This window comes from Equus caballus, chromosome 20 (genome assembly GCF_041296265.1).
Source record: "Equus caballus isolate H_3958 breed thoroughbred chromosome 20, TB-T2T, whole genome shotgun sequence".
In the NCBI taxonomy this organism is placed as follows: Eukaryota; Metazoa; Chordata; class Mammalia; order Perissodactyla; family Equidae; genus Equus; species Equus caballus.
In genome coordinates, this window is record NC_091703.1 from 11,845,571 (window position 1) to 11,871,806 (window position 26,236).

Below are 26,236 nucleotides of genomic sequence, written 5' to 3' on the forward strand. Positions count from 1 at the left end.
GCTATTGTGCCTGAGGTTAGGATCCCCACACAATCTGAGATGCAGCCAAGAAAAACAGCCCTGATAGACAATGCTTCACTTCACCTGCTCCGACGCTGTGTGCATTTCATTTCTGTCAAGAGTATGTACAGTTAGGGTTCATTCGCCTCATTATTTTGTTACATCTACGTTACAGTTAACCAGTCTTCTAGGAAATAATAAATAACCGCTTTAAAAAACAATTGTCGCGTTTCATTCTGAGGATACACTTTCCATTTGAAATTTTTTTAAAACATCCACCATTGTTATGAATTCTCTGGCTTTGGAAAATAGAATTTAGACCCCACCAACTCTCCTCCGCCTGTCGAGATTGCCCTTACACAGCCTTCTATGAGGAGATCAGAAAGCCAAAGGCTGCAAAATGGACACTGCCTCATGCTTTGATTCTTTAGTCCTTGGGAATGTCAAACCGGATGAACAAATGTTAGATCTCCTCTAGTATGTGTGCCTAGACACTTTTTCTATGACCTTTGCTGTAAATCTCCTAGTTAACCATCCCATTTTCTTCTTAAAAATCATTAAAAATCCTCCTCACTTCCAAAGCAAAGACTTTCAAAATCAGTTTACAAAAGCTCTGAATTCGCCATTTTTATGTACAGGAAGTCCTTCCTTCTGTAAGAGCTAAGCACACAGTCCTGCTATTGTAGAAGACAGATAGGAAAGGTCTGCAGAGGCAGGATTCACAGCCCTCCCCCATCCTCTCCACCCCACCTCAGAGAGCGCTTTTTATTTCTAAAAGGTCCTAGGAGGAGCCCCGTAGTGATAGAAAGCAGTGGGTCAACATTTAGTGGCCAGGCAGAGAAGATTCTTTGAATCAACATAATTTCCCACTCCCCTCTGCAACCTCAAGAGCTACTAAGAAGAGCACAGCAGTGATTTCATCTCTAAATAAAATATTAAAATAAATGGGAGACAATTTGCCCTCTCTTTCTCTGCTCCACGTACATTTCTGACACTATTCCCTTTCTCTTCCCAGAAAACGAGAGCTGGTTTTAGCTCATTTACATGTCTCAGCCACTGAGAAGCCTGAGTGAGCAAGTGAAGGTTGAAGTGGGTATTTCCTTTGTGCTAATGAACTAACAATTTAAATTTCAGTCATCCTCTGAGACAGATTCCACAGTACTTATGGGGTGGGGGTGGGGGGAGGTTCTTCTGTTCTGTTCTCCATCTTCCTTGTCATCCTTAATGTCTAGTTCTGAAGGTTTTATGTTTTGGTTTCCAAAGCACAAATGAAAACCTAAAGGATCAACATAAATAAAATAAAACTTCATTTTTAATAATAAAATTAATGTTTCTAGTAAGGAAAAGATAGTATGTCATTCCTTTAGCAGTACAAACAATCTTTTATCCAAAAGAATACATTGGGTTTTATTGTGTCATTTGTCTGAATACAGACTCAGTGGAATATCTAAATGATACCCTGCTCTGAACTCCAAGTTGAAAGTAAGTTTTTATTATACTTGAGGGAAACAATGGGTTCAGCTGCTTATTGCAAGGAGCAATTGCCAAGGGAGAGTTAAACTCAATTACTGTAACCATACTGAATAAAAAATACTGCCAAGAACAAAAATACGCCTGGGTAAAGACAGCCACTGAATAAAAAAAAATCGACATAAAGCGTATCAAATATTTATTTATCTGGGCAACAAAGGACTATGATACATTGACAGGCATGGAAACTACTGCCAGCACAACTCAATACAATACAACTCGAACTGCTTCCAAAATGGCCAGTGAAAATACAGAATACCAGGTGGTCCCAAATGTTTGAAGTTCTTTGAACAAAAAGAGAGAGTGAGAGAAAGAGAGAGGGGAAAAATCCCTAACCCTTGGTTTAAAGACAATACTCATTTATTGCTCAAATGATGCTTTTAAAGGCGGACAGTGGAATAAAATAAACTTTCTTTTTCTCCCCACAATACATAGAAGGGTTATCAAACCACTCAAGTTTAAAAATCTTTCCAGGGTCCAATATCACTTTGTTCTTTCAGTTCAATGGAAAGCTAAATGTAATACTAATTATATATAAAATTTTATTTTACTTTTTTTGTATTTGTTCTGCTGTTTCATTGTTGTCTTTAACATGCTACAACAGGGCTAAATTCATGAATCCCAGAGAAAAAAATCCCCCAAACCTTGAATCTCTAAATAAGTACCATGAACCACATGAAAAACTAATAGCGAAGATTCAAAACCCACTAAACAAGAGGTAAACGAGATCACCAGATAAATAAAAAAAAAAAAGGCTTAAAACAGACTCACCATATTTACAATTCCCATTAAATTACACATAAATAAATATATACAGAGACGTGAACACTGATTCCCTTATATAACTGTGAATCGTGTTGCCAGAGAAAGTTCAAGTTGGTCGCTTTACCTTGAAGAGGAAAAACTTCTACAACTGAAGACATGACATGGAACTTCGTGTATTTGTGTTCAAGTTTATTCACAATACTGATAAAAATGTCATTATCCTTTTTGCCTTTTTTTTAGTATGGCTACAATCTGAACTGAAGTATGTAAGGGAAGGTGGTGATTCAGTCCCATGAAGCTCATATAATTTTTTTTTTAATTTTTACGTTCTTTTTTCTAAAAAAAAAAAGTTATTACTTTTTTTGTTGTTGTTGTTGTTGTTGATTTGTTGGGGTTTTTTTAAAAAAGGTTCACAAACTCGGACAGAACTTTTCTTTGCTGGCTTCACGGCCTGTTCTGTTCTCTTAGGCTCCACATGAGGGTAAAGGGGAGTTGGTGCTGATGGGGAAGTCGAGGCAGGGCCTGAGTCAGCAGGGGCTGCCCCACTGGCAGGAGAGAGCAGTCCCCCAGACTCCCGAGGGCCGAGGGTGGTGGCGGCAGCGGCGGCGGCGGCGGCAGCAGCAGCAGCAGCAGTAGCAGCAGTGGGGGTTGCTGATCCCGGAGCTGTCACCTGCCGGCGGTGGTAGGTGGGGCAAGATTGAGGGGGTGGGCGCGCCGGGGCTGGTGAGGCGCAGTAGGGGGCAGGGCGGGAGGAGAGCCTCACTTTCTGTGTTTCTCCTCTTTGTCACTGCTTTTGGCGCTGTTGTCCGTGTGGCTGTTGGGGTTGTTGCTGAGGTACATTTTGTCCATGGCCTTGAGGGCCTCGGTGAGATAGTTCTGCAGGGCCGTGACCGCGGCGCACACCGCTGGGCTGCCGAAGCCGTGGGAGATGAGGTTGAAGTGGGTCAAGCAGCTCTGGATGCCGGGCTCCAGGATGGGGTTGGGCCGCGAGTTCCCCAGGGGAGATCGGTCCTGAGCCAGCAGGTCGGTGAACTCTTTGCATATCTGTCTACAGCACAAGTGGAGCAGAGAGAGAGAGATGAGGCTCCTCTGTGGGCAGCACAGGCAGCAGACACCACCTCTCTTCCTGCACTTCCCTCTGCCGGGAGCCAGTGGACACCTGACCTGACCCAAGGCCCCGAGACAGAGCTGGGGGGGCCACATGTGGGGAGATCCAGTCACCTCTGAGTCCACTAAAACTTCTCTCCTTCCTTCCATACTTCTCTCTCTCCTCTCTCAGCTATACCAAACTTTGAACTCCCTCCTTTCTCACTCACACCAAACATCCTAGACATAGGAAAACAGTTCACACATTACAGGAGAAACAAAGGAGAGGAAGAGGGCTGAGGAGTCAGAAACACAGTGCCTGGCCAACGGCCAACAGCGTGCAGCCATCAGCTGTCCTGTTCAAAGTATCACAGGGCCCCTATTCTCTGCTCTCCCAGAGACCTCAACAGTAGTTTGTGGGATGAAGTCTCCACTCATTCACCTTCAAATCAGGCTGGATGTGGACAGAAAAGCCAAACTTCTCTGGGGGTTATTGTGCCTTAAAAAAAAAAAGGCACTAGAAACCTATTACTTGGGTATAATTCAGATTGGTTTTGGGGCAGAAGAAATAAACATTTCAATATCCCATTCCACTTCTTTTCCCACACCAAAAAAAAAAAACAATTCTCTAGGAAAATTGTGAATTTGGGTGTACTTAGGAAACTAAGAGAAGAGAAAAAGTTGAAGTTGCAGAAAGGGTCTTGAAAAGTGAGGAACACAGATGTGATCTACACCCTGGGAGCCCTGTCTCTGAGTCTGGGAAGCAAGGATTAGCTGGGGCCTTCATCAGGCAGCAGCAGCCCGGGGGCGGGGAAGGGAGCAGGGAGGAGGGAGAATGGGGAGCACTGGCTGGCTGACTTCTCCAAGGCCAGCTGATGTCCCCAGGCCAGAAACTGTCCCGCCTGAGGCCTCAGCCTCTGCCCTCTGGTTCCATGCCCTCCTGTGACATCAACTTTGATAATTAAGGGCTTCCAAACAAGCCTTTTAATTTTGAGAAAACATATCAAAACAGTCATTTTCTTTTCACACACCACCTGGAGAAGCCTATTCAGCCCAGGCACCAATGGGAATATAACTTGGGCCATTTTGAAACCTATTTGACATCTCGCCTGTAGGCTAAAACTTGTGGGCTCTGTGTGTGTGTGTGTGTGTGTGGCACTTTCAAGGAGGGAGGGGAAAGGAAGGCAAGAAATGGGGTAAGGGATTAGGGTTGAAAGTAGGCCAGCTTCTGGCTTGCACATTTTGCAGGCCACTGCTTAATTCTTGCCCTTGGAGACCATATTGATAGGAGACAAAACTGATACAAGAAAGACAAAAACTGATACAGACAAGCCTGCTACCCCTTTAAGGACTTGATTCTGGTCTTTCTGAAACAACACAGTCACAAAGCCACACTCAGCTTCCATCAAATTCCTACTATTCCCCACCCACATCAATTTTTTTTTTTTAAATAGAAGCTGGGGCAGAAGAGAGAGAAAAGATGGGAACACACTAACGGTCCTATTTGTACCATACTTCCTTCTTTAAAATACATTATGGTTTATAAGTTTGTGGTGTAACTTCAATGTTTACAACAACAAAGCTGATTAACACAAAAGCAAAGAGGAGAAAAGTGAAAACCAAAATGATTTTGACTTTGGTTTCTCTTGACAATCAGACACAGAGACCCCGAAGAGGTAAATGCCTTACTTTGTAGCCAGGAGCATGTTTTTTCTTGTCACTTGCTCATTGGGATCGGAATGTTGTCGGTTGAGAAATTCAGCTACTGCTTTGGCAGGAAATTCGGTTTCGCACACATACCCAAAGTCCCTGGCTAGGTGGACGGCTTCTCCTGGCAAGAGGTGAGAGGACGGAGGCAAGTGAAAGAGAATCAAAGAGTTGAGATCAAAACTGCCTCCCAACTCTCTTATTTTCTGAACCCAGATGCTGAAGGAAACACAAACTACTTGTTTTCTCATTTCAGGCATTTTTATTCCCTTCTCTGCAGGATCTGGTGGATGCATTTACCAGGAAAAATAGCCACTTGTCCTAAAAGGCCAAGATGACCTGAAAATGTAAACCCCGTCCACTACCCTCCAGTCCCATCCCCCACCTGATGACATTTTCCCAACTTCTCTTTTAAAATGTCTCTTGTATTCCAACCTCACACCTATCAACACATCCATAAATGATATTCATAATTACTCCTTGAGCTTTTCTGCAGGGGAACAACGGAGGGTTTACAGTTTAACTTGATCGCATATAATTATCTGTTCATCCAAACCGATTAACCACGAGGATTTGAGGGTCACTCCACCGAGTCTGTCTGTGTTGTTGATTTTCGAATCTTTGGTTTTAATTTCCTGAACCAGTTGGTTTTTACTGCAGGGCTTCCTGCCATTAGCTCCAGCTCCGGAAGAACGCATGCGCCAATTAGAGCATCAAAGCCGTCCGCGCAGAGCTTGTTTCCATAAAATGGAGCGGATCACAAACAATAACAGTTCTCCAGAAACTGCCTCCCTGCTACAGGACGCAACCCCCAAACCCAGACACACGCTCACACTACACCCGAAGCCACCACTACCATTGTCTTTGCGTATAATTCTTTTAGGGTATGCAGAGCAGGTTCTCTATGTACTGGCATTATTTTTAATATAATGCTAATATAGTTGAGTTTCTGTCACTGAACAATTGCTTAGTATTTAAGTTAGTTTATTATCACCTTTGTCCTTATTAACAAATGGTTCATGGGATTCCTCCGCAAATGTATGGTTTTAAACAGTTTTTTAGTTATTTACAAAGCTAGAACTGGAATTCCTTTGTAACACATCTCCTCAAATATAAGATGTAAATAAGATAAAATGCCTTCTTTAAATATAAGTGATAGTTTTGAAATATGACTGATCATTTAAATGCCTTTTTTCCTATTGGCATAAGATCTTTCCAACAGAACACAAAGGAAAATGCAAGAGAGCTACGCATTCATTCCGGCACACCCAAACTTAAGCTAATTTAGTATCAGAAAAACTTAACAGGAATCTAGAGGAGGCAGGAATGTGAGCAGATTCTGGGGACAGTATCTAGATCCGGGAGTGAGGAGAGGGTTATCTTTTGTTTTGAGGAGTTTGGAAGCGTCTATATGTAGATGTGTGTGTGTGCGTGCGTGCGTGCGTGCGTGTGTGTCAAAAACTGACATGAGAAACTTTTTACAATGCTTGTTTCTTTTTTCTTTTCCTATCCAAACAATTCAAAGTCTAAAATTGCTCACTTTTCTTCCCCCCAGCAGAGAAGCACAGTTAAATGAAAGATAAGGGAGCACATGTTTGGAAAACAAAAACCTAAAAGGCCATACAACCCTGAGCTTTCAGGACGGTCTTAAATCAGGATGCAGGTCAAAGATTCCCAAATTAATTCAGGAAGTAATGGTCACGCATTTCTCAAACGCACATGTCAGAATAGCTTAAGTGATTTACTGCTGAGCTCTATAAAGGAGACAGGAACTTGAAGAATATGCAGTTCTTAAATTTTCACATTGTTTAGATCAGAATTGGGCCAGGGAGGTGTAATTTTGTGGCCGAGGGGAAGAGGAAAGGAGGATAGGAGTAAATGCCAATAGTTTTTTGACATGCAAGAATTCCATTCACTTCCAGATATATTCTCTGGAAAAACTGAAACTGCCCAATTGACACAAAATACAACCAAACATCTGGCCACTAAGTATTATCCATTTTCCCAGAAGACAGTTCCCTTTCTTGTTAGCAAGTGGACTCGCTTACCCTCCACTAGTGATGTGAGCAGAGTGACGTTGGCAGCTTTACGTCTCCCTGCTGGCAGATTTAATCCTATTTTGTCCAATTTTTCTCTTAAAGATCTTCCTCCATTTTTAGACTTCGCCCTGTTTCACAAACATATGCGAGAAAGGAATTTAGAAAACACTGGATTGTTCTGCATCACATTATAGTCACTCTGACAACCTCCTAAAATGTGCTTTTAAAAATTAAGAACCATGGCCCAGAGATATTTAAGGGAGGGAAACAGAGGAAGGAATGGTAATGGACAGACCACAGGACATAAGAACTTGTGAAGCAGAAAAGCACCCCTGTGCTCAGTTATGATTGCAGCTGTTGTGGCAGGTTGGAAGGTTTTGAATTGCCAACTCTCCAAAGAAGAACCACAAACAAACAGACACCTCCCATCTCTATGATTTGAGGTATTTTTGAATTTAACTGATTGCTGTGTATTTTCCCTGTTGTTACAATCACACAAATCCCAAGGGGGTCTTTAAATTGTCTTTGCAAGGTTGCTGTTAGTTTGCTCAGAGTAACCAAAGTTATCATCCCTCTGTGTTTCATGCTCTGGCTTTAGCCCCAATGGGAAACTCATTTCACCAGCTGTTTACATGCCATGTCACCAGCCTAACTGGAAATGTCAAAAGCTGATATCAGCCTTTAAAAATTTCACTGATTTCAAAGACAATGGAGGCCGTTCTAAATAGATGTCTAAATAGACTCCCATAATCAGAAAGTGGTTAAGATAAATTGTTTAAATAAAACAGCAAATTAATTAATTTCAGATTTTATTCCCTACTCAAGTGCTCTTTAATTGTGTGGATTAGATTATACTCCCCTAGGTAAACAGTCTCCAATATTGGGGATGGGGGCAGGGGAGGAACAGGCAGAGGGTGGATTCAGATCTATGTCAGTGAAAGACTACAAAGGGACAGCAAAATGACTGCTAAGGAGGAAGAAAAGATTAGGATAGCTGATGTTAAAACCTTCCCAAAACGGCTTTATGGGCTTTATATGGGATATACCATCAGAGCGGAACTATGGGCCCATAAATAGACACACAAATGAATAAATGTCAAAGGAATAAAGTTTTGGGGCTACTTTCTGATGTTTTTTTTAAAAAGAAGAAAATATTATCCAGGAAAGTTCAACACAAGACCCACCCCTCACAACGTTGGGTGGATCCCTAGGAGGACGAAGCCCACAGGAGGGAGAAACCTGCCTGGAGGGAAGGGGCTTCACCTCGATGACCCTGGTAAGATCTTATCTACGAAATGAATGTTCCTCTCCTGGGGGCGGGGGGGGGGGGGGCGGTGCGGATAAGATGAGAATCCCTGGCCACGTAGGTAACATGCATTCGTCAGTAACTGCTGCACAAAATGCACGTAAAGGGGCCTTGCACACTGCCTGGGACACATCAGGGCCGCCGTCCATCAGAACCATTAACCGTCTGGACCAAGTGGCAGTGACCGGGGGGCGTGGCGCTCGGACTCAAGAGAAAGCCACTGTCTTTCCGTTTAAAACCCTAGTCAAGGGACAGCGAGTTGCGGTCGAAGACCCTACACGAAGGCAAGGCGAAGCGACCAGCCTAAGAGGAAGTTTTCCAGGGCTTGCAAGGTGTGCGCGAGGAAGAAAAAGGCGGCTGCACGGCGCCCCGCGGCTGCAGCGGCCGGGACTGAGCCCGCGACGGCGGAGCGAGCTGCGCGTGCGCGTGGGGAGCAGGGAGGAAGGGGGCGGAGGGCCCGGTGAGCGCGCTGCGGAGGCCGCCCGGGCGCGCGCCAGAACCCGGAGCACGCGGGAAGGCGGTGGAGAGCGCAGGCGCGCGCCGCCTCGCCCCACCCCCAGACCCCACCCACCCGGTTCTGGGCTCTTCTTCCCGCCCCTTTCTTTTCCCGCGAAGGGAGGGCCGTGGCGCGGGGCCCGTTTGCGCGGCCGCCCCGCGCAGGCGCAGTGTTTCCCCGGGCCGCGGGGCGGGGCGGGCAGGGCCGCGCCGGGCCTCACCTCCGCAGCACTCCGCCCAGCAGTGAAGCGTTGAGACACTCGGGCGGTGAGAGGCGCCGCTGTACTTCCGCCACCGTGACCTTGTACTTCGAGGTGGAGCTGAGGAGCGAGAGGCGACCCGGAACTGAACAGAAGACTTCGTTGGGGTTCACGACGCCGCCGAAGAGGTTGTCCTTGTTGATGGGGATGGCGGAGACGGTGTTGCTGTTGGACTTGGACAGGGACACGGGGCCTGCGGAGACAGACGCGGAGGCCGCGTGTGGGCGCGGAGGGGACCGCCCGAGTGCTGCCCGACCCGGCCGGCGGCCCGCGCTGCGCCGCCAACCCGATTGTCTCCCAGCCCTGAAAAGCCTATGGCCCTTTCCCACCTCCTGCCCTATTCCCTGCTCTGTTCCCGGCCTAGGGGTCGACCTCTGCACCTCGGCGCCTCACCCCGCCAGCCAGCCAGGCCTGTGCATGTGTCCGGGCTCTTTCCTTTTAGCTTCAGGATGCTGTTTAGAGATGGTGTTGAAATTGTGACCATCTCGCCTCAGCATCCGATGAGAGTGGGCCCCAGATGAGGTGCTGGAGCAGGGTTTAGGGTGCAGGGGAGGGGATTTGCAAACCAAGAGCAAACTATGTGTACTTCGGAGGCTTTGTGGGGTGAGGGGTTTATGTTGGGGAGAAATTGCTTCAAAGACCTAAAATTAAAATCAGCCGAGAGTTTAGATGGCTCAGGCAGCCTGTAAATGAGCATTTCAGTTAAGGCACTGAGCTGGGAACTGGGGGGTTCTGTTGTCCCACACCACACATGCCCCATCCTTTCGATAAATAGGCCCCTTCCTATGTTTAGTTTTGGAAAAGACTTGAGTTTTGGAAGTCCATTCCACGCCCTGTTTTGAACTGTGAGCAAGAAGGATAAACAGGCCTACCAGAGAATACTAGCAGTGTGTCCTTTTGTTGAGCAAATAATTAACAGTACTTCTCCCCTTAAGAGTCTTCACTAGGAAAGTGGGGAGGCTATATTCTTGCTAGATAAAATCACAAGCTCTTCATTATTGGACCCACCGTAGTTAGAAAAAATCCAAGGCTAGCAGAACGCATACTAACATGTAACATTTCTCAACACCGGTACAATTCAGATGCATTCACAACCATTTAAGTCCTGTATGCATTTATATTTTAAAATTCCACATGGAGACATATGTAATAATATGCATCCATTTTCATCACAGTACCCCTCCCTTTTTGATGGGGATATTCTAGACGTATGGGGAGGTGGGGGGCTCTAGGTTTTGGATAGATCACTTGTGACATTAATAGCTCTGGGGAGGCTAATAGAGACAATAGGAGTTAAACGAACTCTTGAGAGATTACTAATAAAAGAGCCAATTATCATGTCGACTTGGAAAGAGCATCTCTTAAGATTTATCCTTTGCACATCTAATTTGACGTGACAAAGACTTCACAGATGCAAAAATGAAACTTTAAACTAGCTAACAATATAGTGATTGGGGTTAGAAATGAGAACAGTTTTATATAGCATCGTCCTCTGGTGGTGCCTAGAATCCTGAAATGTAACATTGCCACCATAACAAAAAAAAAAGCTGCTGTGAATAGCATTTAATCCAGTAAACTTTATTTCTGCTCACTAAACAATACAAATTACAAATCCATCCAAATCACTTGACACTTTTTTCAACAATTTCTGCTCTGATCCATTATGCTAATGATCCTGACATCTTGAAAATGCTAATTTTAACCAAAAGCCAAATTTTTGTTAACCTAATTCACAAAGTTTCAAAACCCTTAAACAACTAATGAGAAATTAAATTGAAGAATGTAAAAGGTTTCATCCTCTGGTAGGGGTGCAACATCTTTTTATCATCTGCCCTTATATTAATATGAAGTTATTTGCACTATTTTAGCATTATACACTTCTTAACACTCATGGCCACTCACACAATGGATTTCACTATTAAGCCATTCCAAAATTGAAATACCACTTCCAAATCAGTTCAACTATTACACATTTCATGTGTTTGTCCAGATATCATTAACTAAATTAAATGGTCAACTCATGAATCAGAACAAAGCTAGCCTGTTACTAAATACTGAAAACCGATCATTTAAGCATTGCTGTTCTATGCCTATCTATTTGCTAATTCTGAGCCTTTAGGAAATCCTATTTGAAAAAAATAAATACAGCTCTGCAAGTTCTTTTAAATAGCACTCTGCCTGTAAGGACATGCTTGGAATGCAGAAGGAAATGGCTTACCTTTCTTAATTACAGTTTGATCTGGGATGTTAATACCCGGGTCTTCTACATGCTGCAACAAAAGGATACACATGGATGTAAGTGTATAATCAAAACAAAAGGAAATGAATATTCCGTGCAAGAGGGGGGGAGGGGAAGGTGTAGAATTGAAATCTCCCCCTCCCATATAGTGACATTTATATATAAACATCTCATCTTGGCTTATTGGAATTTGGGGCTTTGCAACTCAAGAGGTTTCACTGCACACCCACAGCCAATTTCTCCTCCCCTAGCAAATAATCCATGTTTCAAGGAGGTGGGGGTGGGGAATAAAACTTTCTTTGGAAATTAAATCAAGTTTTGGAGCACCTAATCTTTCTCACAGTCAGTTCACCCTTTACAAACGCACCTAGCTTTAGTTTGGCGCCTCAGCGGCTTCGGACCTTAGCGATTCCAGTGTTCAGGCAGCAAAAGCCAGAGAAACACAATAGAAATGACAGAGGCGGGAGGAGCAGGGGAGGGTTGGGACCGTTGTAGGTAGTGTGATAAAGAGCAAGCGCATATACACACCTTCACTTATGCAAAACTGAAAATAGTTTATTTGTTTTTTTTTTTTTTTTTAAAAAGGACTACTGCCTAAACTGGTTATCAGACAGTAGTATGAACACGATAAAAAGCAGAAAACCTTTGAGGTAGTTTTCCTGTTGTCCAGCAGCAGATTTGTTGGTGTGGGGTTCTTGTTGGTGGGGTTTTTTTGTTGTGTTTTGTTTTTACAGATGGATGGATATACGTGTGTGCTAGAGTCAAAACGTGATTAGAAAGTAAAATGAAATCATGTTTTCTAATGCAGAAACTGACAGGCAATATAGTGTCTGGCTGTGTTTACAAATTAGCACCAGGGCTGCTGAGATAGAAGATTTTGCAATCGTTACCAAACACAGGCATTACCATTTAAAAAACTATTACTTCCTTCTCTAGTCTTTGTCCAACAATAATACTAATTCGAACATTTTCCATTCTGTCTTGGATTTATGCTCCTGTTAATTGTGCCTGATCGCAATGATTCCGGGTGGATGGTACTAAGTTGCTTTATTACAGGTTTTATTATACTCAATGCTCTCATTTGTAACTTGCCTAAAGTGCTTCTGGATTTAAGTATAATTAAATTGAGAAATGTTCAGAAATGACTACTGCTGCAGTTCTTGTGTTTTAACTATATGGGGAAATATGATCCCTTTATGCATGCACCCTAAACCCATAAAGTAAATGTAGTGTGGCATAATACTTTTATTTGTGTTATTTCTAGACCTTGTCCATACAGGGAAGACTGTTAAGTTTAAAACCCCACTGAGATATTAATGATTAAATAATTTTCACCATCGATTTGATTTTCTTAAATATTTAGCAGTCATTCTTATTAAAGGTTAACTGTTGTAGCAGTGAGAAAATTGAAAACAACCCTTTTCCTGACCCAAATTCCTTTGAAAGAATTTTTCTCTTAAAAGGTGGGGGATGGAGGGGGAAGAGCAGCAACTGGGTTTCCTTATTTTTATTTGATTTTTTTGCTTGATTTCTCCTACTGACCAATTTCACCACAAAGAGTAACTATGCAGGTGTTAAGAATTCACACCAGCCACTTTGGAATTTTTGCAAAGCAGAGCAATTCTAATTCACAGTAGTTCCAAAAGCTTACAACGTTATTTTGCAATTCAAATATTTCCAAAGCGCAGACTAGGGAAAGGGTTCAGAGATTCTTTGGGAAGGGGAACTAAAATGATCACAACTTCCAGATTAGTTTTTTAATTGCTGTTTTCTCAACTATTGCTTCTCTCATTTCACTTCCCAAGAAATGCACTGTTTAGTATCAGTTTCCAAAAACATGTATGAACACACACACATGCACACACACGCACACACATGCAATGCTTACTAAACCCCACACTGGATCAAGTACCTACTTTCCTACTTTCCATGCAAGGCTGCTAAACATAACCAAAAAATTTCAGTGATTAACTGGGCCAAATGAGAGATGTAATAAATTTTCTAATTTCCTATGTAACTTAAATAATGTTTTAAATTCACCAAGCAAGCAGGTAAGTTCATCTGACCATTTTCTTTGCAATCTAATGCAGTAATCATTAAACTGTCAACGAACATATTGCTGCAATATTTGATGCAGTAATTTGAAATAGCATTTTAGCAAAAATCACATCCAGATACATTTCCTCTCCAAAGAAAAGTAGCATTAACAGAGCCTTTACAGCTTTAATAAAATTATTGGTTTGTTCTAATTCTGTTTCAGGAAGGTTGTGAGGAAACCATAAATATGTAGAATTGAAGCAGAGATGCTGGTTTAAATTTAATTTTGGAAAGTATTTTCAAATTATCAATAGCCTGGTTTGCATTGTAAACAGTAAATGTGCTAATACCATCCTTATTTAGAAATCATTTAAGCTGCATTTATTGATAACTGAATTAGAACTCAAATAATGTATTGCCCAATAGTCTCAAAACATTTAATTTAATATGGGGTGTAGCAGCTTCTGATAGGCGTTGGGAACCCAGCTAATGATTTATGAGGTCAGCATTTAGCACCCCTAGGAAGAGAAGAAGGCTGTATTTTAATGTCCCTTTGCTCGGATTTGCTGCTCAACTATTCTTTAATCAGAGTCAGGTATACACACAACTTTTAGATATCACTAGTACTTCCAAAATCGGTAAAAATAATTTTCCTAGTGCATCTTTTAGCTTTCTTTTAAATTGCTAAGGCATTTCATGAGCTCTTTCGGTTGAACTGAACGTCTTTTCCAGGACAGGGAGAAATCCCCATGCCAGACTCAGCGGTGGAATCAGAGCCTCACCTAATCGAAACAGTTTACGGTCCTCGAGAGGGGAAGATATTGTTGATGGTGACATTCGTCTGATTTATTTCTGTGTTGATGGAAATGGTAATGCAGGCATTGTTTGAAGGAGCTCCAGGAACCATTGTTCTAGGAGCAGAACTCTCAACTACTTTAAATTTTTAAATTTGGTTGTCTATGTGGGTCCTCAAAACCTCCACCCCAAAAGCGAAATGAAATTTTGAAAAGGTAAACACCACTGAGGAAAGCCCGGGCCCACCGGCCGCACGTTCGGGTACCTTCTCTGGGGCTGGGTGAGTAGGGGCTGCATTCCCTCTCGCGACGCGCGCGCGAGGCCTCTTACCGGGACGTCCTCGATGGCGTGAGGTAAGGAGTGGATCGGGAGGTCTCCGAGTCCTGAGCCAAGCCCGTGGGGGCCGTGCAGGAGGTCCTCGTGCCGCCGGTAGTCCCTGCGAGGATCCAGGCCCGACAGCTGGTGGGGCAGCCCCCGGTGCGTGTGCAGAAGCCCAGACTCCTGGCTCTGCCTCTGGCCGGGCCAGCCCGGGTGCTGCGGCTGCGGCTGGGCGTGTAGGGGGTTCAGGCTGTAGGGGTCGTTGACGTGGGAGTAAGGATCTTGCGACTGGGGGTAGATAGGCTGGTAGGGCGGGGGGAAGTAGGGGGGCTGGAAGTCGGCATTGGGGGTGTGGGACAGCGGCGGGGCGCTCGTGTAGGGAGATTGACCTACAGTGCCCAGCTGGGGCAACCGTGCCGTCCCGTTGCTGGTGCCGTCGTGACGGTCCTAGAAGAGAGCGAGAGGAAGGGGAAAGAACAAGAAATCAGGCGTCGAGTTACAGCTGTGCACTCGAAATCCACTCCGCAGGACTGCGTGGGAAACCGCCCTTTCCCGTCGGCAGGCTGCCGAAAGAAAGCAGCTCTAAGTTGTTCATTTCGGAAAACACCCCCAGAAGTGAGCCGGGCTCTTCCAAAAACGCAGGGAATTAGAGTGTGCAAACGTGAGGGCATAAGAGACTCTCCTTAGGCGTTTCCTTCAAAGAGGGGAAAAAGACAGAAAAGGGCCTCCCGGAATACAGCCCGTTCAGCTGCAGCATGAGACCTCCCTTAAGCAAAATTAAAATTCCTGCTAAATATTAAACAGCAGAAAAGGCCTTTTCTTTTTTCCCCCGGATTTGAACCTGCCTGCCACTGCGTTATTGTTTACTCTGTTCCATTTATTGGGGGGGGGGGGGATCATACACGTTCAAAGACTATTACCATTTCATGACTATTTAAATAGAAACATATTTCGTAGAGGGGCTGTAACGAAAGCACACGTTTAAATTAGCAGCTTAAAGATGGTTTTAACTGCGGGATGGGGGGCTACCTTTTCCGCTTCCTCAGTTAGGAGCCTTTCTCTGGACAGGGTCGATTTTTGATTTGGACGGGGAGAGGGCGACGTCAAGTCAAGGTTTAAAACAGAAAGATTCAGCCTTAGTGGGTTTAAAAGAGAGAGGTGCACCCCGGGGCAGAGGCCCCCGCCCCTTCCACCCCAGCCCCAAAGGGCAGAAGAAACGCCTAACTTTATGTTCCTCTATTGCAATTCGCTTGCAAAACAAGCAAACAGAGTTCGATTCCAGGCACCGCGAACCCTTGGAGGTTCCGCCCCGGGCCCCGAGGGTAGGGGGCACACCGGGCCGAGTTTTTCCTGCAGACGGATTAAGCATCAAACGTTGGGAACATCTCGGGAACAAGTGAAGACGCAAGGAAATAAAGACGAAGGTGGCGAGAAACACGCCTTGGGAAGCAGCAGCGAGGTAGGTCTGCGCGCCGGGAGGGGTCGAGCGGGGGCAGGGGGTAATGCATTCGATTTACGAACGGAAAAGAGCGAGAGAAAGGAGGAAAGAGGGAAACGCACATGGAAAGGGGGTGTCCTGAAGGAAACCTGCGCGTGAAACCCGAGGTCTCGGGCAGCTCCGCAGCGCCAGGTTTCCAGCATAGAATTCCTAAGGAAACAGGGATGGGGGTGGGGGTGGGACTCACCATAGCTGAAAAACTGTGAACTAACATCTGCGAAGAGTCTGGGGTAACGAGTCAGGGTGGAAAAAAACAAGCAAGCCTGGAGAGCCCGGCTGCCCGGCCGCCCGAGCGCGCCCCACACAAAAGGCGCCGACAGCCCGCGCCACCCAGGACTCCAGTCACGGCGCCGACGCTCCCCCGAGCGCTGGAGCCCCGCTCTGGTCCATCCGAACTTGAACCACCGATTCGAGCGGCGCCTTCAGCTGGTCGAGCCCACGGTCTCTATCCTGCCGTGATCGGTTATGATTCAAAGTTCCTTAAAAAAGGAAAAACCCCAAAAAAAGGAAAAAGAAAAAAGTGTGTGTGTGTCTGTGTGTGTGTGCGTGTTCCTTAATCCGTGTCTCCCCCTCTTTTCTTAGCGGCGGCTTCGCTTGAGCTTCTAATGACCGCGCTGGGCAGCGTTCCTGGAGCCTCCTAATAGCAGATATTCATGACTATTAATATTACACGAATACTTAATAAGGGAAGAATGCCTGGAAATCGAGCGTGAAGCGGAGAGGCAACTCGCGCCGGAGCCGGCTCTCAATGCAGTCCATTGACGGGAGCCTCAGTGTAGCAAATCGGAGGTGGGGAGAGGGAGCGCGAGAGACAAAAAGCGGGCGAGAGAGGGAGCGGGCGAGCGCGCGGGGGGCCGCGGCGCGGCGTCTGGCGAATCACAGGGAAGGGGCAACATTTTAAAAGGTTGCAGGGCATGCAAAAGTGAAAGAGAAAGAGGGAGAGCGGGAGACCGAGGGAGAGAGCGCAGAGAGGGAGAATGTGTCTGCGTGCGTGTGTGAGAAAGAAAGTGTGGGCGAGCAAGGAGAGCCTGGAGTGGGGAGAGGGGAGGGAGGGAAGGAGGGAGAGCCCGAGAGGAGGAAGGGAGGGAAAGAGGGAGGGAGGGAAGGAGGGGGAGGGGGCCGAGCCGGAGCGCACGGAGGGGGAGGCAGCGGGGGAGGGGAGGGGAGGGGGAGAGGAAGCGAGCGAGGACAATCAGACCTAAAAGGCTGAGGCAGACCTCGGGATACCGTGGGGGCCGCGCGTCGCGGGCAGGAGCTGCCGGGGACCGCGTCCGGGCGTTCATCGGGCTCTCGGCACGGTGGGTGCTTCCCGGTCCTCTCCGGCCGCGGGCTCCTCCGCTCCGCAGCCGGGCCTGGGACTCGGGATTCGGCTGCCCGCCGCCGCGCCGCTCCTCCATGGCCCGGCGCCCCGCCCGCCACCGGCCCTCGCCTCGGCCGCCGGTTGCGCTTCCCTCGGACACCCGGAGCCGTCCGCTCTGCGGCAGCTGCCGCCCTGCCCTCGGCTCTCCAAGGCAGAGGTGCGGGGAGGGGGAGCCGGGACGCGGCCCGGGGCGCGCAGAGACGCAAGGCGGCCCAGCCCGGGCGCCGCTGGCACGGGTTCCCGGCTCCCGGCGCAAACCCGTCCGACTGGCTGGGCCACTCCCGCCTGACGCCCCCCCAGATGACGGGGCTCGCTCTCTCCCAGGGCGGCAAGGCGTCCGCCGCTGCCAGTCTGTCCGCTGGGTTGTCAGAACAAGCGGCACCTCGCCTGCTGCGTGTCCCTGCAGAGCCCCGACATAATTAGACAGTCCCAAGCCGGCTCGGAAACCCGAAATCCCTGCTCCGGCGCTCGCCCACTACAAAGTTGTTGAAACAGCCTTCACTCTTTATTCTCCGCTCCCCCTTGTTTCTCGCTTTTTTTTTTTTTTTTTTTTTTTTGCCTCGCTCACAGACACATTCACATGCGCCCCTACAGGGTGCCTCCCTGGGGGTGCAAGTTCATTGCCTTTCCCGTAGGTCCCATAGGCGCCCAGCGCGGCGCGGAGGTTCGGCCCCCGCCCGCCAAGGGCTCGGCGCCCGGAGCTAGGTTTCGGCCTTCGCGAAAGTGAGCGTCCGAACCTCGGGCCACAGCCCAGACTGGGACAACTCATCCTGGGAGACTTAGGGGTTCACTTTCACCCAGACCAGCTTGCAAAGGGCCCCCCTCCCCAGCCCTGAAAACAAAGCGGATGGTCTGACGTGGGGTCTCTGCGCCCCGCACTGTGCGCGATAGAAGCCCCCCGAGTCGCGCCAGTCCCGGTGCGACATCATCCGGTGCCCAATGCACGGAGGCAGAGGGGGGACGATAGGGCGAAAAGGGAGGGCCCCTGAAAGGAGAAAGATTTAAAATAGTCTGCAGAAAGGAGAGGGGGAAGGGGACGGGTGACATATCGTTCACATAAACTCAGCTGCTGATTTCAAGTGAAGACAAGACCCCCGCCGCCGCACACGCACAGAACTCCACGCCTGACATTCTCAGCTCCAAATGCCGAAAAGAAAGAAAGACAGACAAGAAATGGGAAAAGAAAAGAAAAAAATAGCAAAAGCCAGGACAGCCACCTATTTATTTAGGTAATGTCGGGCAGCAGGCCTTCCTTCCCCACCCCCTCTCGTGACTCAGGCGCTCATTTCGACAGAAGTTGTAAGGGTGGTGAGGGCAGCGGCCGCCAGGCCCGTTCCCAGCGCCTCCCGAGAGCGGACCCGTGGTGCTGGGGCTTCCCCGGCCTCCCCAAGAAGCCGAGCTCCGGGAACCCTGGGTTTTAAAATGGGCTCCAAAGCGGCGCGCTCTGTCGTCCCGGAGGACTCTCCTAACCAAAGGTCGTGTGCAGCCCCGCCAGGATTCACATGGTCACGCAGCCGAGCGCCGGGCGGCTCCAGGGGAAGACGCGTGGGGACCCGGCGGCCAGTAGGCTTCGTGCCGCGTGCAGTCCCCCACCCCTACCCCCGGGGTGAACCAAGTAGCTCAGAGAGAGAAGCTGTTTAGAACTTCTTGAATAACATAGAGCACCTGGAGCGAGCCCCGCAGCAATTTGGGAGATGAGTGTTTCCAAACTGAACCCGCTTACTGGGAGGAGCAACTCAGCTCAGAGCGAAGCGGGCGGCCCCTTCTCCAAACAGAAGAGAGCCTTTTTAGAAAGGGGGTGGGGAGGTTAGGAAGGAAGCAAAGAAAGAATAAATAAAAGAAGCACTATTAAAGAGCAGAGAGGAAGTTAAAGAGAGAAGGGGTTTTCTCTTTCCTTTCTTTTCCTAATGACTTGGGCCCCCAGAATCTCGCTGGAAAGTCACGCAGAGTGCACAGGCGCGTGCCCAATTGTCAGTAACTCCTGCAAAAACCCATGCTCGTCTCTTCGCTCCACTCTTAGGCACAGCCAAAATTGATCACAAAAACGGGGAAAGTGGGACACGGGCTTCGAAAGAGGGGAATGAAAGAACGGAGCGTCCACATCCTCCCTCTCCATCTTCTCCCCTGCATTCTTCGGGCGAATCCGAGAGGCGGGCGCTGCGCTGGGGAAAGTTTGTCCCACCCGCATGTCGCAGCTGGCTGCGAGGAGAGGAAGGAGGAGCGGGAAGGTAGAGCTCGGAGCCTGCCGCAGCAAGGATAACTGAGCCAGCGCCGCGCTTACCTCGCAGTCCTCGTACTTGATATTATCCGTCAGTTTCCAAAGCATTTTCATGGATCGGCGTGAACGGATTTGCCCCCTCTCCGCCTCGCACCCAAGTGGAGCTACTCTCTGGGTAAGCGCAAAGTGCTGGCTGCCGGCGATGAGCGCAGGAGGAGGAGGAGGGCGAAGAGGGGGAGGAGGAGGAGGAGGAGGGCGAGGAGGAGGAGGAGGGCAAAAAGGAGGAGGAGGGCGAGGAGGAGGGTGAGGAGGAGGAGGAGAGAATGGAAAGAGCTCCCGTGTGCGCTCGGAGATCTCCCTCTAATGGTAGAAACTTTTCCCTTTTCCAGCTCTTTACCAACCGCTTAATCGCCTCATTAGCATATCAACAATAGTCCAATTGCTCGCCAGCACCACAATCTGCCGCCGGCCGCTCCGACCCAGGTATAAAGGCCTCTCCGAGCCGCGAACTTGCTCCTAGCGCGCTCGCCCGCCTGTGAGCCGACGAAATCTCCCCTGAGCCCCGCCGCGCCCCTGCCCCAGCACCCCCCGCCCCATTCCACCTCATTCAGCTTCCTCTCCATCTTCTCCTCGCGGGAGATGTCCTCCGCAAAAGCTGCGCAGGGTCCGAGCGGCCACTTCTGGGGTCCGGCTGCCAGCACCTCTCCCCCACCCCTGCCGCCACTAACGGCGCTGTCCTTTCGGCCCTGTCCAATTTTATTAGAAATTATTAGCCTTTTCGCAATTAAACATAACCACCAAACCAAGACCGGCGAAGTCACTCCAGGATTTTTGCCCAACAAGAGATCGCCTCTGCTCGCGGCAGCCGCCACCTCCGGCCGCAGCGCCTCGAGAGTTTTATTGGCTTTGCGCTTTCCCCCCAGGTGGGAGATTTTGCCAAATGGCTCCGGTTGCTCGGCTGGGGTTTGCGATCCTTTAATTGCCGCGTGTAAAATAAAAATTGTACCCTGAAGAGGTTACTTGACAGCTCCAGGGGTTAAATGATTTTCCTCTCGTTTGTATGAAACTAGGGCCGACTGATAATTCAACGTGGCGTCTGGGCTAAGGGTTTCCTAGGTGCGGTGTGGACAAGAATACAGAACTCCTATGGAGACTCACTGTCGCTTCTGGAGTGGAGCCGAAATACCGACATGTGTGCGCCGTGTCATGCATGCATCAAAATAAATCGCTGGGAACCAACTCTTCGCTGTGCTAATCTGCTCCAGTTTTCCCAAGATCCCCCTTTTTAATTAAAGCAGGAGAGTTCCTTCATGATTTGGTGATGTTACTAACGCGGGCGCGCTCGCGGCGCAGTGCCCGGCTGACGCGGAACCCGGAGGCCCCGGAGCCAGCCCCTCGTCCAGGTTGGCAAGCCTAGCTCCCCCGCTCCACACAGGGGCCTGCTCGCCCCACCGGGGCTTTCTATTTTTTTCTTCTGTTTTAGCGAAATTTTTTAAGGAAGAAAGAAAAGAGAAAGACGTGATGTGATCCTCCGAAATACAGAGTAATTAATCTGGCTGATCTTCTTCGTTTTTCCTCCATAAAAAAGTTTCTGTCTTTCTCCCTCTCTAATACCGCAAACTCCCCGAACAACAGTAGCTCTGGCCTCAGAGTTGCTCTAGCAACGACCTCCGCTCCATCTGGGCCTGTTTCTTGCAAATCTCCAGTCCTCCTAGGTTTCCACAGGGCGTCCGCGCAGAGGGGTACAGGCTTTTGCAAATCGAGCTTTCCCTAACAGGTGGAAGCGAGGCAAGAACAGGGAGGATGCCTCCCCCCAACCTGCCGAAGGGCAATTCTCCCTCCAGAAGACGGCAGCAAATTCCCCAAGCCAGGCAAAGTAGGCCAGAAGCCCCCAAAAAAGTTAGGAAGAAAACTAGAGCTGGGGTGGGAAGAGCTGGAGGGACGCCCTCCCGAGCCCTCCGCGCGCCCTTGCCCTCACTTTCCCCTCCTGAACACGAGTCCAGTCCCTTGGCTGAACCCCGCTCTCGGCTCAGTACCGCACTCTGCCCAGAAAACGGTCAACTTCCAGGGCTAGCACCACGCGCCCTGCGGGCTGCCCCCGGGCCCGCAGCTCAACCCGCGGCGTGAAGGCGGGAGGTAGGCCGCCGGGAGCGCTGACACCTTTCCAGCGGCTGCCGCCAGCCGCAGAGCGTGAGCTGCAGGCCGAATCCCAGGCCTGGGAGCATGGGATTTTACACCCCCAGATGTCGCCGGAGTATGCTTCAGGCAACTCTTAAGTTTCGCTTTCTTTCTTGCTGTTTGTGGGCTAGAGGAGGCATTTAAGGCCCTTCATCTTCTCCACTCACCACCCCCCTTTCTGACCGGCGCCCCGCAGATCTCCGGCTCCGCACCCGCGGGGGCTGCTAAACTGTTGTTGTATTCCCGCCGAGGGCGCCTTTGAGGTGCAGATTGGGGCCTGCCGGCTCGGTGCCGCCGCCCTGCCCGCCTTACGGGCGCTGAAGAAAGGCGGGGGCCACTGCCCCGGTCGCCCCTGGAGCCAGGCGAGCCGCGTTAGTGTGAGCGTCATTACCACGACAAGTCACTTCATTGCATGTCAATGCTCCGGCCTCGCCGGACCCCAGGACAGCAGCGCCAGGCCTGGGGGTAGGGGTCGGGGGTTCAGGCCTGATGTGGGGGCGTGGAGAGGGCGTCCGGGGAACAGCGAGTATCTGTGTGAGCGACAGGGACGCCGAGAGAAACAATGAGACAGCGAGGGGCCAGAATGACTATTTTTTCAGGTTGTCACCACCCAGTGGGACACAGGAGCCCAACAGGCCAAGGCCTGAGGATCCGGCCCCTCCAGGCCCCAAATCTGCGTGCCCGCCCGAGATCTAGTCTTCCCACCACCTGCCAAACTGTGAGCCCGCAGGAGCCAGGCCCAGGGTTCCCTCCTTTCCCCTTCAGGCCGCGATCTGCTGCTTCCAACCTTACTCGGGTCCCCTGGAGGCCCAGCCCCGGGCCGAGGCCGCGCCTGGCGCCTTCTCACCGCGAGGAATTCTGCAGCGAAGTTCGCCCGACTTGAGCAGAAAACTCCAAAGACCTCTGCCCACGAACTCCCCCAATCTTCACCCTCCAGGGAAGAGGATGAAGAAGGGCCCTGAGGCCCACAGGGGCAAGGGAGGGAAAGATGTGGATTCCCAGGATTTGTGTTTGGTGCTGGATTTGCATCCTTAAACCACAAAGTTAGTCAAACTTTGGGGATAAAATTGCATTTACTGAGGTTTAACTAGAGGGAGAAGTATGAAAGAGCCCACGGTTGATAAAAATAAGTGCAGGGAAAGAAGTAAAAATCGCAAGATGACTTCCTTTCCCCAACTCCAGGGAATGTAGTGAAGACGAGACTTCTCTAAACCTTACTTGTAATGGCCTAAATCTGAAACAAGCGAAAGAACTCTCCCCAGAAGGAGCCGGGCCTCGACTTTTCTTCGGGAATGTCGGGGCGTTTGCTTCGAATCGCCCCGCAGGCCCGTAGGAACACAGAATCTCGCCCTAACCAGGCCTAGCTTGGCTGGGGCGAAAAGAGGGCCCTGCGGTTCTCATTATGAAATGGGCGACAGGGGAGAGGCTGCTACCCTCACCAACCTGGCCACAGCTTCCCTGGTTCCCGTAGGGGAAATGTGTGGAAGTTAGGAGAGCGCTGGAAGAAGGCCCCCGTGGCCTGGGTCGAGCTCCGGGGCTCCGGCAGGGCAGGATCCGGAGCCTAAGTGGCCTTGTGGTGCCCGAGACCGAGGAGGGCCAAGTTTCGCAGGCTTTGGTTTCGGCAAATTCTAACCCTCTTGCCTCATCACCCACCATTCACCCATCGTCCAGTCACCCCCATCCGGAGCCCAACCTGGGAAAACTGGGTTCAGGAAGCGGACTGAGTGAGAAGCTAAACTTTGCGCAAACTCTTTTAAGTATTTTCCAAAAGAAGAACCTCGCCGCCGCAACTAGTCCATCGGGCCCCCTTTTCATTTTCCACACCCCCTAGATCCCCAAAACTTGGAGACCCAAAGGGAGACAGGTGCACCAGAATCCCACCTCACGCGCAGCCCTGGGGTCTAGGGCAAGACCCAAGGCGAAACCAGCAGGGAAGCTTCCTCTCGGCGCACCGCACCCCCCGCCCTGCGCCCTCCCCCCTCCTGAATTAGTCATCTACCCCTATTTCTACTTGGGGTGGGGGAGGACTGCTGCAGCGCAAGCCACAAGTGACCCCCGGGGGCCACCTGTGGAGCGCGCGCCGGACTTTCCCCGGCTCCGGGCCCGCCGGCGGCGCACGTTGCCCCCAGCGCCGCGGCCGCCGCCTGCGCTCGTTTTTCCTGTCCTCTTTCTCTCCTGGGAACACTCCTGGGCACTGCCAGGCGCGCCTCACCTACGACACTCCTGCCCTGGGCCACGGCTCTTCCTCTCCGCCTCCCCCCTCCCGGCCCCCTCCCCCGCTTCACCCCCGCCCACCTCGGCCCCGGCCAAGGCAAACCCCCGTACCTGCCAGTCCCCCATTTTGGCAAGTAAGGACATCGCGGCTCGGCGCTCCTGGCGACTGGTCCCCGCCGGGCATGGGCTGTAGGGCTCGGCCGGGCCCGCTCCCTGGAATCGCTTAGGCAAATCCTCCTTTTTTACCTGCTCACCAACATCTCACCTGGTCATAAAGAGCTGGGTTGCTACCTGCTGACGCATGCGCACTAGCCCAGGAATTCACTCCGCCAGCCCTAGCCTCCTCGCCTCGCAGAACTGACCTGGGAAGTGATGGATTTATAGCCGCGGCAATCTCGCCATCAGCTCCAGCTTTTCCCAACAGCCCCAACCCGCTTTCCCGGTCAGTCCCTGAGCAGCGAACTGAGGCCGACTGTCTGCTGGGGTGTACTGGGCGCGATGCGAGTGTGAGGGGGTGTTTTCGCACTCAAGCAATGGGGGCATCTACACGCTCTTCCCATGGCTCTTCTCCCTCTCGGAACTTTGGGGCTGGGAGAGTCTCCACCCAGAGATGTGGAGGGGGGAGGGCAAGGCCTGGAGACGGGGCCAGACCCGATAGGTCCTGCGCACCTGGATGCTCGCTGTGGGGCCAGATGCCAGTCCGGGCCTCCCCACTGGTCCACGAGGTTCAGGGTACTCCCGGCCCTCGCGGATCTGAGTCGGCAACCCCCAGGGCTGCTTCGACGTTGGATCTCAGATCAAAGTGTTTCTCAGTAGGTGAAGACGTTCACGATTCTGTTTCATTTCTGGCTTCTAGTTTTAGTCTCCTCCCACCGCAGAGAGCCAACCACACACACACCCTTGCACACTCATACACTTACACTTCTATTCCCACTTTCACAATCCCCTTCCCCCACTCCTCCATGGCTTCCCAGCTCTTCATCTTTTCCACTAAAAACTTTTTAAAGGGAGAATGGGGGCGTCGGTGGTTCTGGGACGGGCAACTGAAGTTTGGGTTGGGGTTTGCTTTCCCATGACAGATAAAATCACTCAGGTGATTTCACCGCTGCTTCTAATTAGAAGGGAGCTTTAAAAGAAGCCACAGGATTTTGGGCTCCCGAGGAGCTCACTTCCGTCGGGAACCACACCTGGCCGGGAGGGAGGCGAGGCTGAGGAGCTTAGCCAGCGGCCGCCGTCGCCCCGCTACCGTGCCAGCCTCATTCCGGGGCAGCAGCGAGATCCCACTGTCCAGGGCCTGGGCCTGGGGCTCCTGGGACCGGCCCCTTGATCGTCTCGGGCTGCCGTCGCGGGGACTGCGAGGCGTATAAAGAACCGGTTTCAAATCGTCTTCTCTGACATGTCAGGCAAATGTGTGTAAAAGGTCAGCTCCGCTCTGAGGAGTGGAGATTTGTCCCCACACCCACACCTCCCCTTTCTAACCCTGCGCCCCGCTCGAGCCTCCATCCCTGTGGCCGGCCCAGATGGCCTTGCAACCTCCGGACATTTCCAGGGGTGGGGTGGTGGTGTCTCTCCCAGGAAACCCTGTGTCGCCTAGGCATTTTAATCGTCCCCAGGCTGTAGGACTTTTATCTCGATGCCAGTTCTCTTGTTGATCTGAAACTTTCTTGGACCTGCCTTAGAACCTTGCTCAACAACTTTGGGTTTTGTTTGTGATTTTTTTTTTTTTTTTTTTGCTTGCGAGAATTTTAAATAATTTGAGTTATGGCACTTTTAACCCATAAGTGTCTACGCTTCCCTTTCCTGGCTTTTTCCAGACTGTCGAAATAAGTTGGTGAAAATCGAATTCATCAAAGTCCAAGACACACGCGGAGGACGCGCCTGTAGTTCTTCGACATTCCGACCAGAGGCGCTGTGCCTTCTTAAAAATGAGCACGGCCTCAGGCCTGCCTTCTCCCGCGCCGGTGGAACAAGAGCTGCAGGGACCTGGGACCCCGCTGGCTGGGCCCAGGAAGGACGGGCCGGGGTGGAGCACGAAGGAAGAGTGCCATCTCCAACTTCGGTCGTGTTTTGGGGTGGGGGTGGGGAGGGCAATGAGGAGGCAAAGCTGCCAGTGGGATTAAACGCGAAGCCAAGCTGCCGTGCAGGGTTGCATGGAAGTGGACAGGATGGTGTGGAAGCGAAGCAGTTCAGG

At 50.1% G+C, this 26,236-nt stretch overlaps 1 protein-coding gene and 1 long non-coding RNA gene across 12 annotated transcripts; one reads left to right on the top strand and one right to left on the bottom strand.

Annotated features, from left to right (window-relative positions):
• Window positions 1-1,652: 1,652 nt before the first annotated feature.
• TFAP2A (transcription factor AP-2 alpha) lies at window positions 1,653-24,941 on the bottom strand. 8 transcript variants are annotated; one of them, XM_070244073.1, is made up of 9 exons: window positions 24,715-24,881; window positions 24,157-24,407; window positions 14,967-15,024; window positions 14,590-14,827; window positions 11,407-11,458; window positions 9,150-9,381; window positions 7,137-7,255; window positions 5,071-5,212; window positions 1,653-3,343 (listed from the first exon to the last, which is right to left on the bottom strand). In XM_070244073.1, the coding sequence occupies exons 2-9, from the start codon at window positions 24,227-24,229 to the stop codon at window positions 3,055-3,057; spliced, it is 1,203 nt and encodes a 400-aa protein (XP_070100174.1). In that variant the 5' UTR covers window positions 24,230-24,407; window positions 24,715-24,881; the 3' UTR covers window positions 1,653-3,054. The 8 variants fall into 8 exon arrangements, with proteins under 8 accessions (XP_070100174.1, XP_070100175.1, XP_070100173.1 ...); XM_070244074.1 differs by lacking the exon at window positions 24,715-24,881 and adding an exon at window positions 24,408-24,509 and having other exon boundaries at window positions 24,157-24,310; XM_070244072.1 differs by having other exon boundaries at window positions 14,590-15,024; window positions 24,157-24,310; window positions 24,715-24,941.
• LOC111769259 (uncharacterized) lies at window positions 17,255-21,210 on the top strand. Of its 4 annotated transcripts, none has more exons than XR_011429478.1 (4): window positions 17,301-18,664; window positions 19,456-19,828; window positions 20,043-20,136; window positions 20,724-21,210. It is a non-coding gene; the product is annotated as an uncharacterized lncRNA (long non-coding RNA). The 4 variants fall into 4 exon arrangements; XR_011429477.1 differs by lacking the exon at window positions 17,301-18,664 and adding an exon at window positions 18,719-18,910 and having other exon boundaries at window positions 20,043-20,576; XR_002802118.2 differs by lacking the exon at window positions 20,724-21,210 and having other exon boundaries at window positions 17,255-17,373; window positions 20,043-20,697.
• Window positions 24,942-26,236: the final 1,295 nt, after the last annotated feature.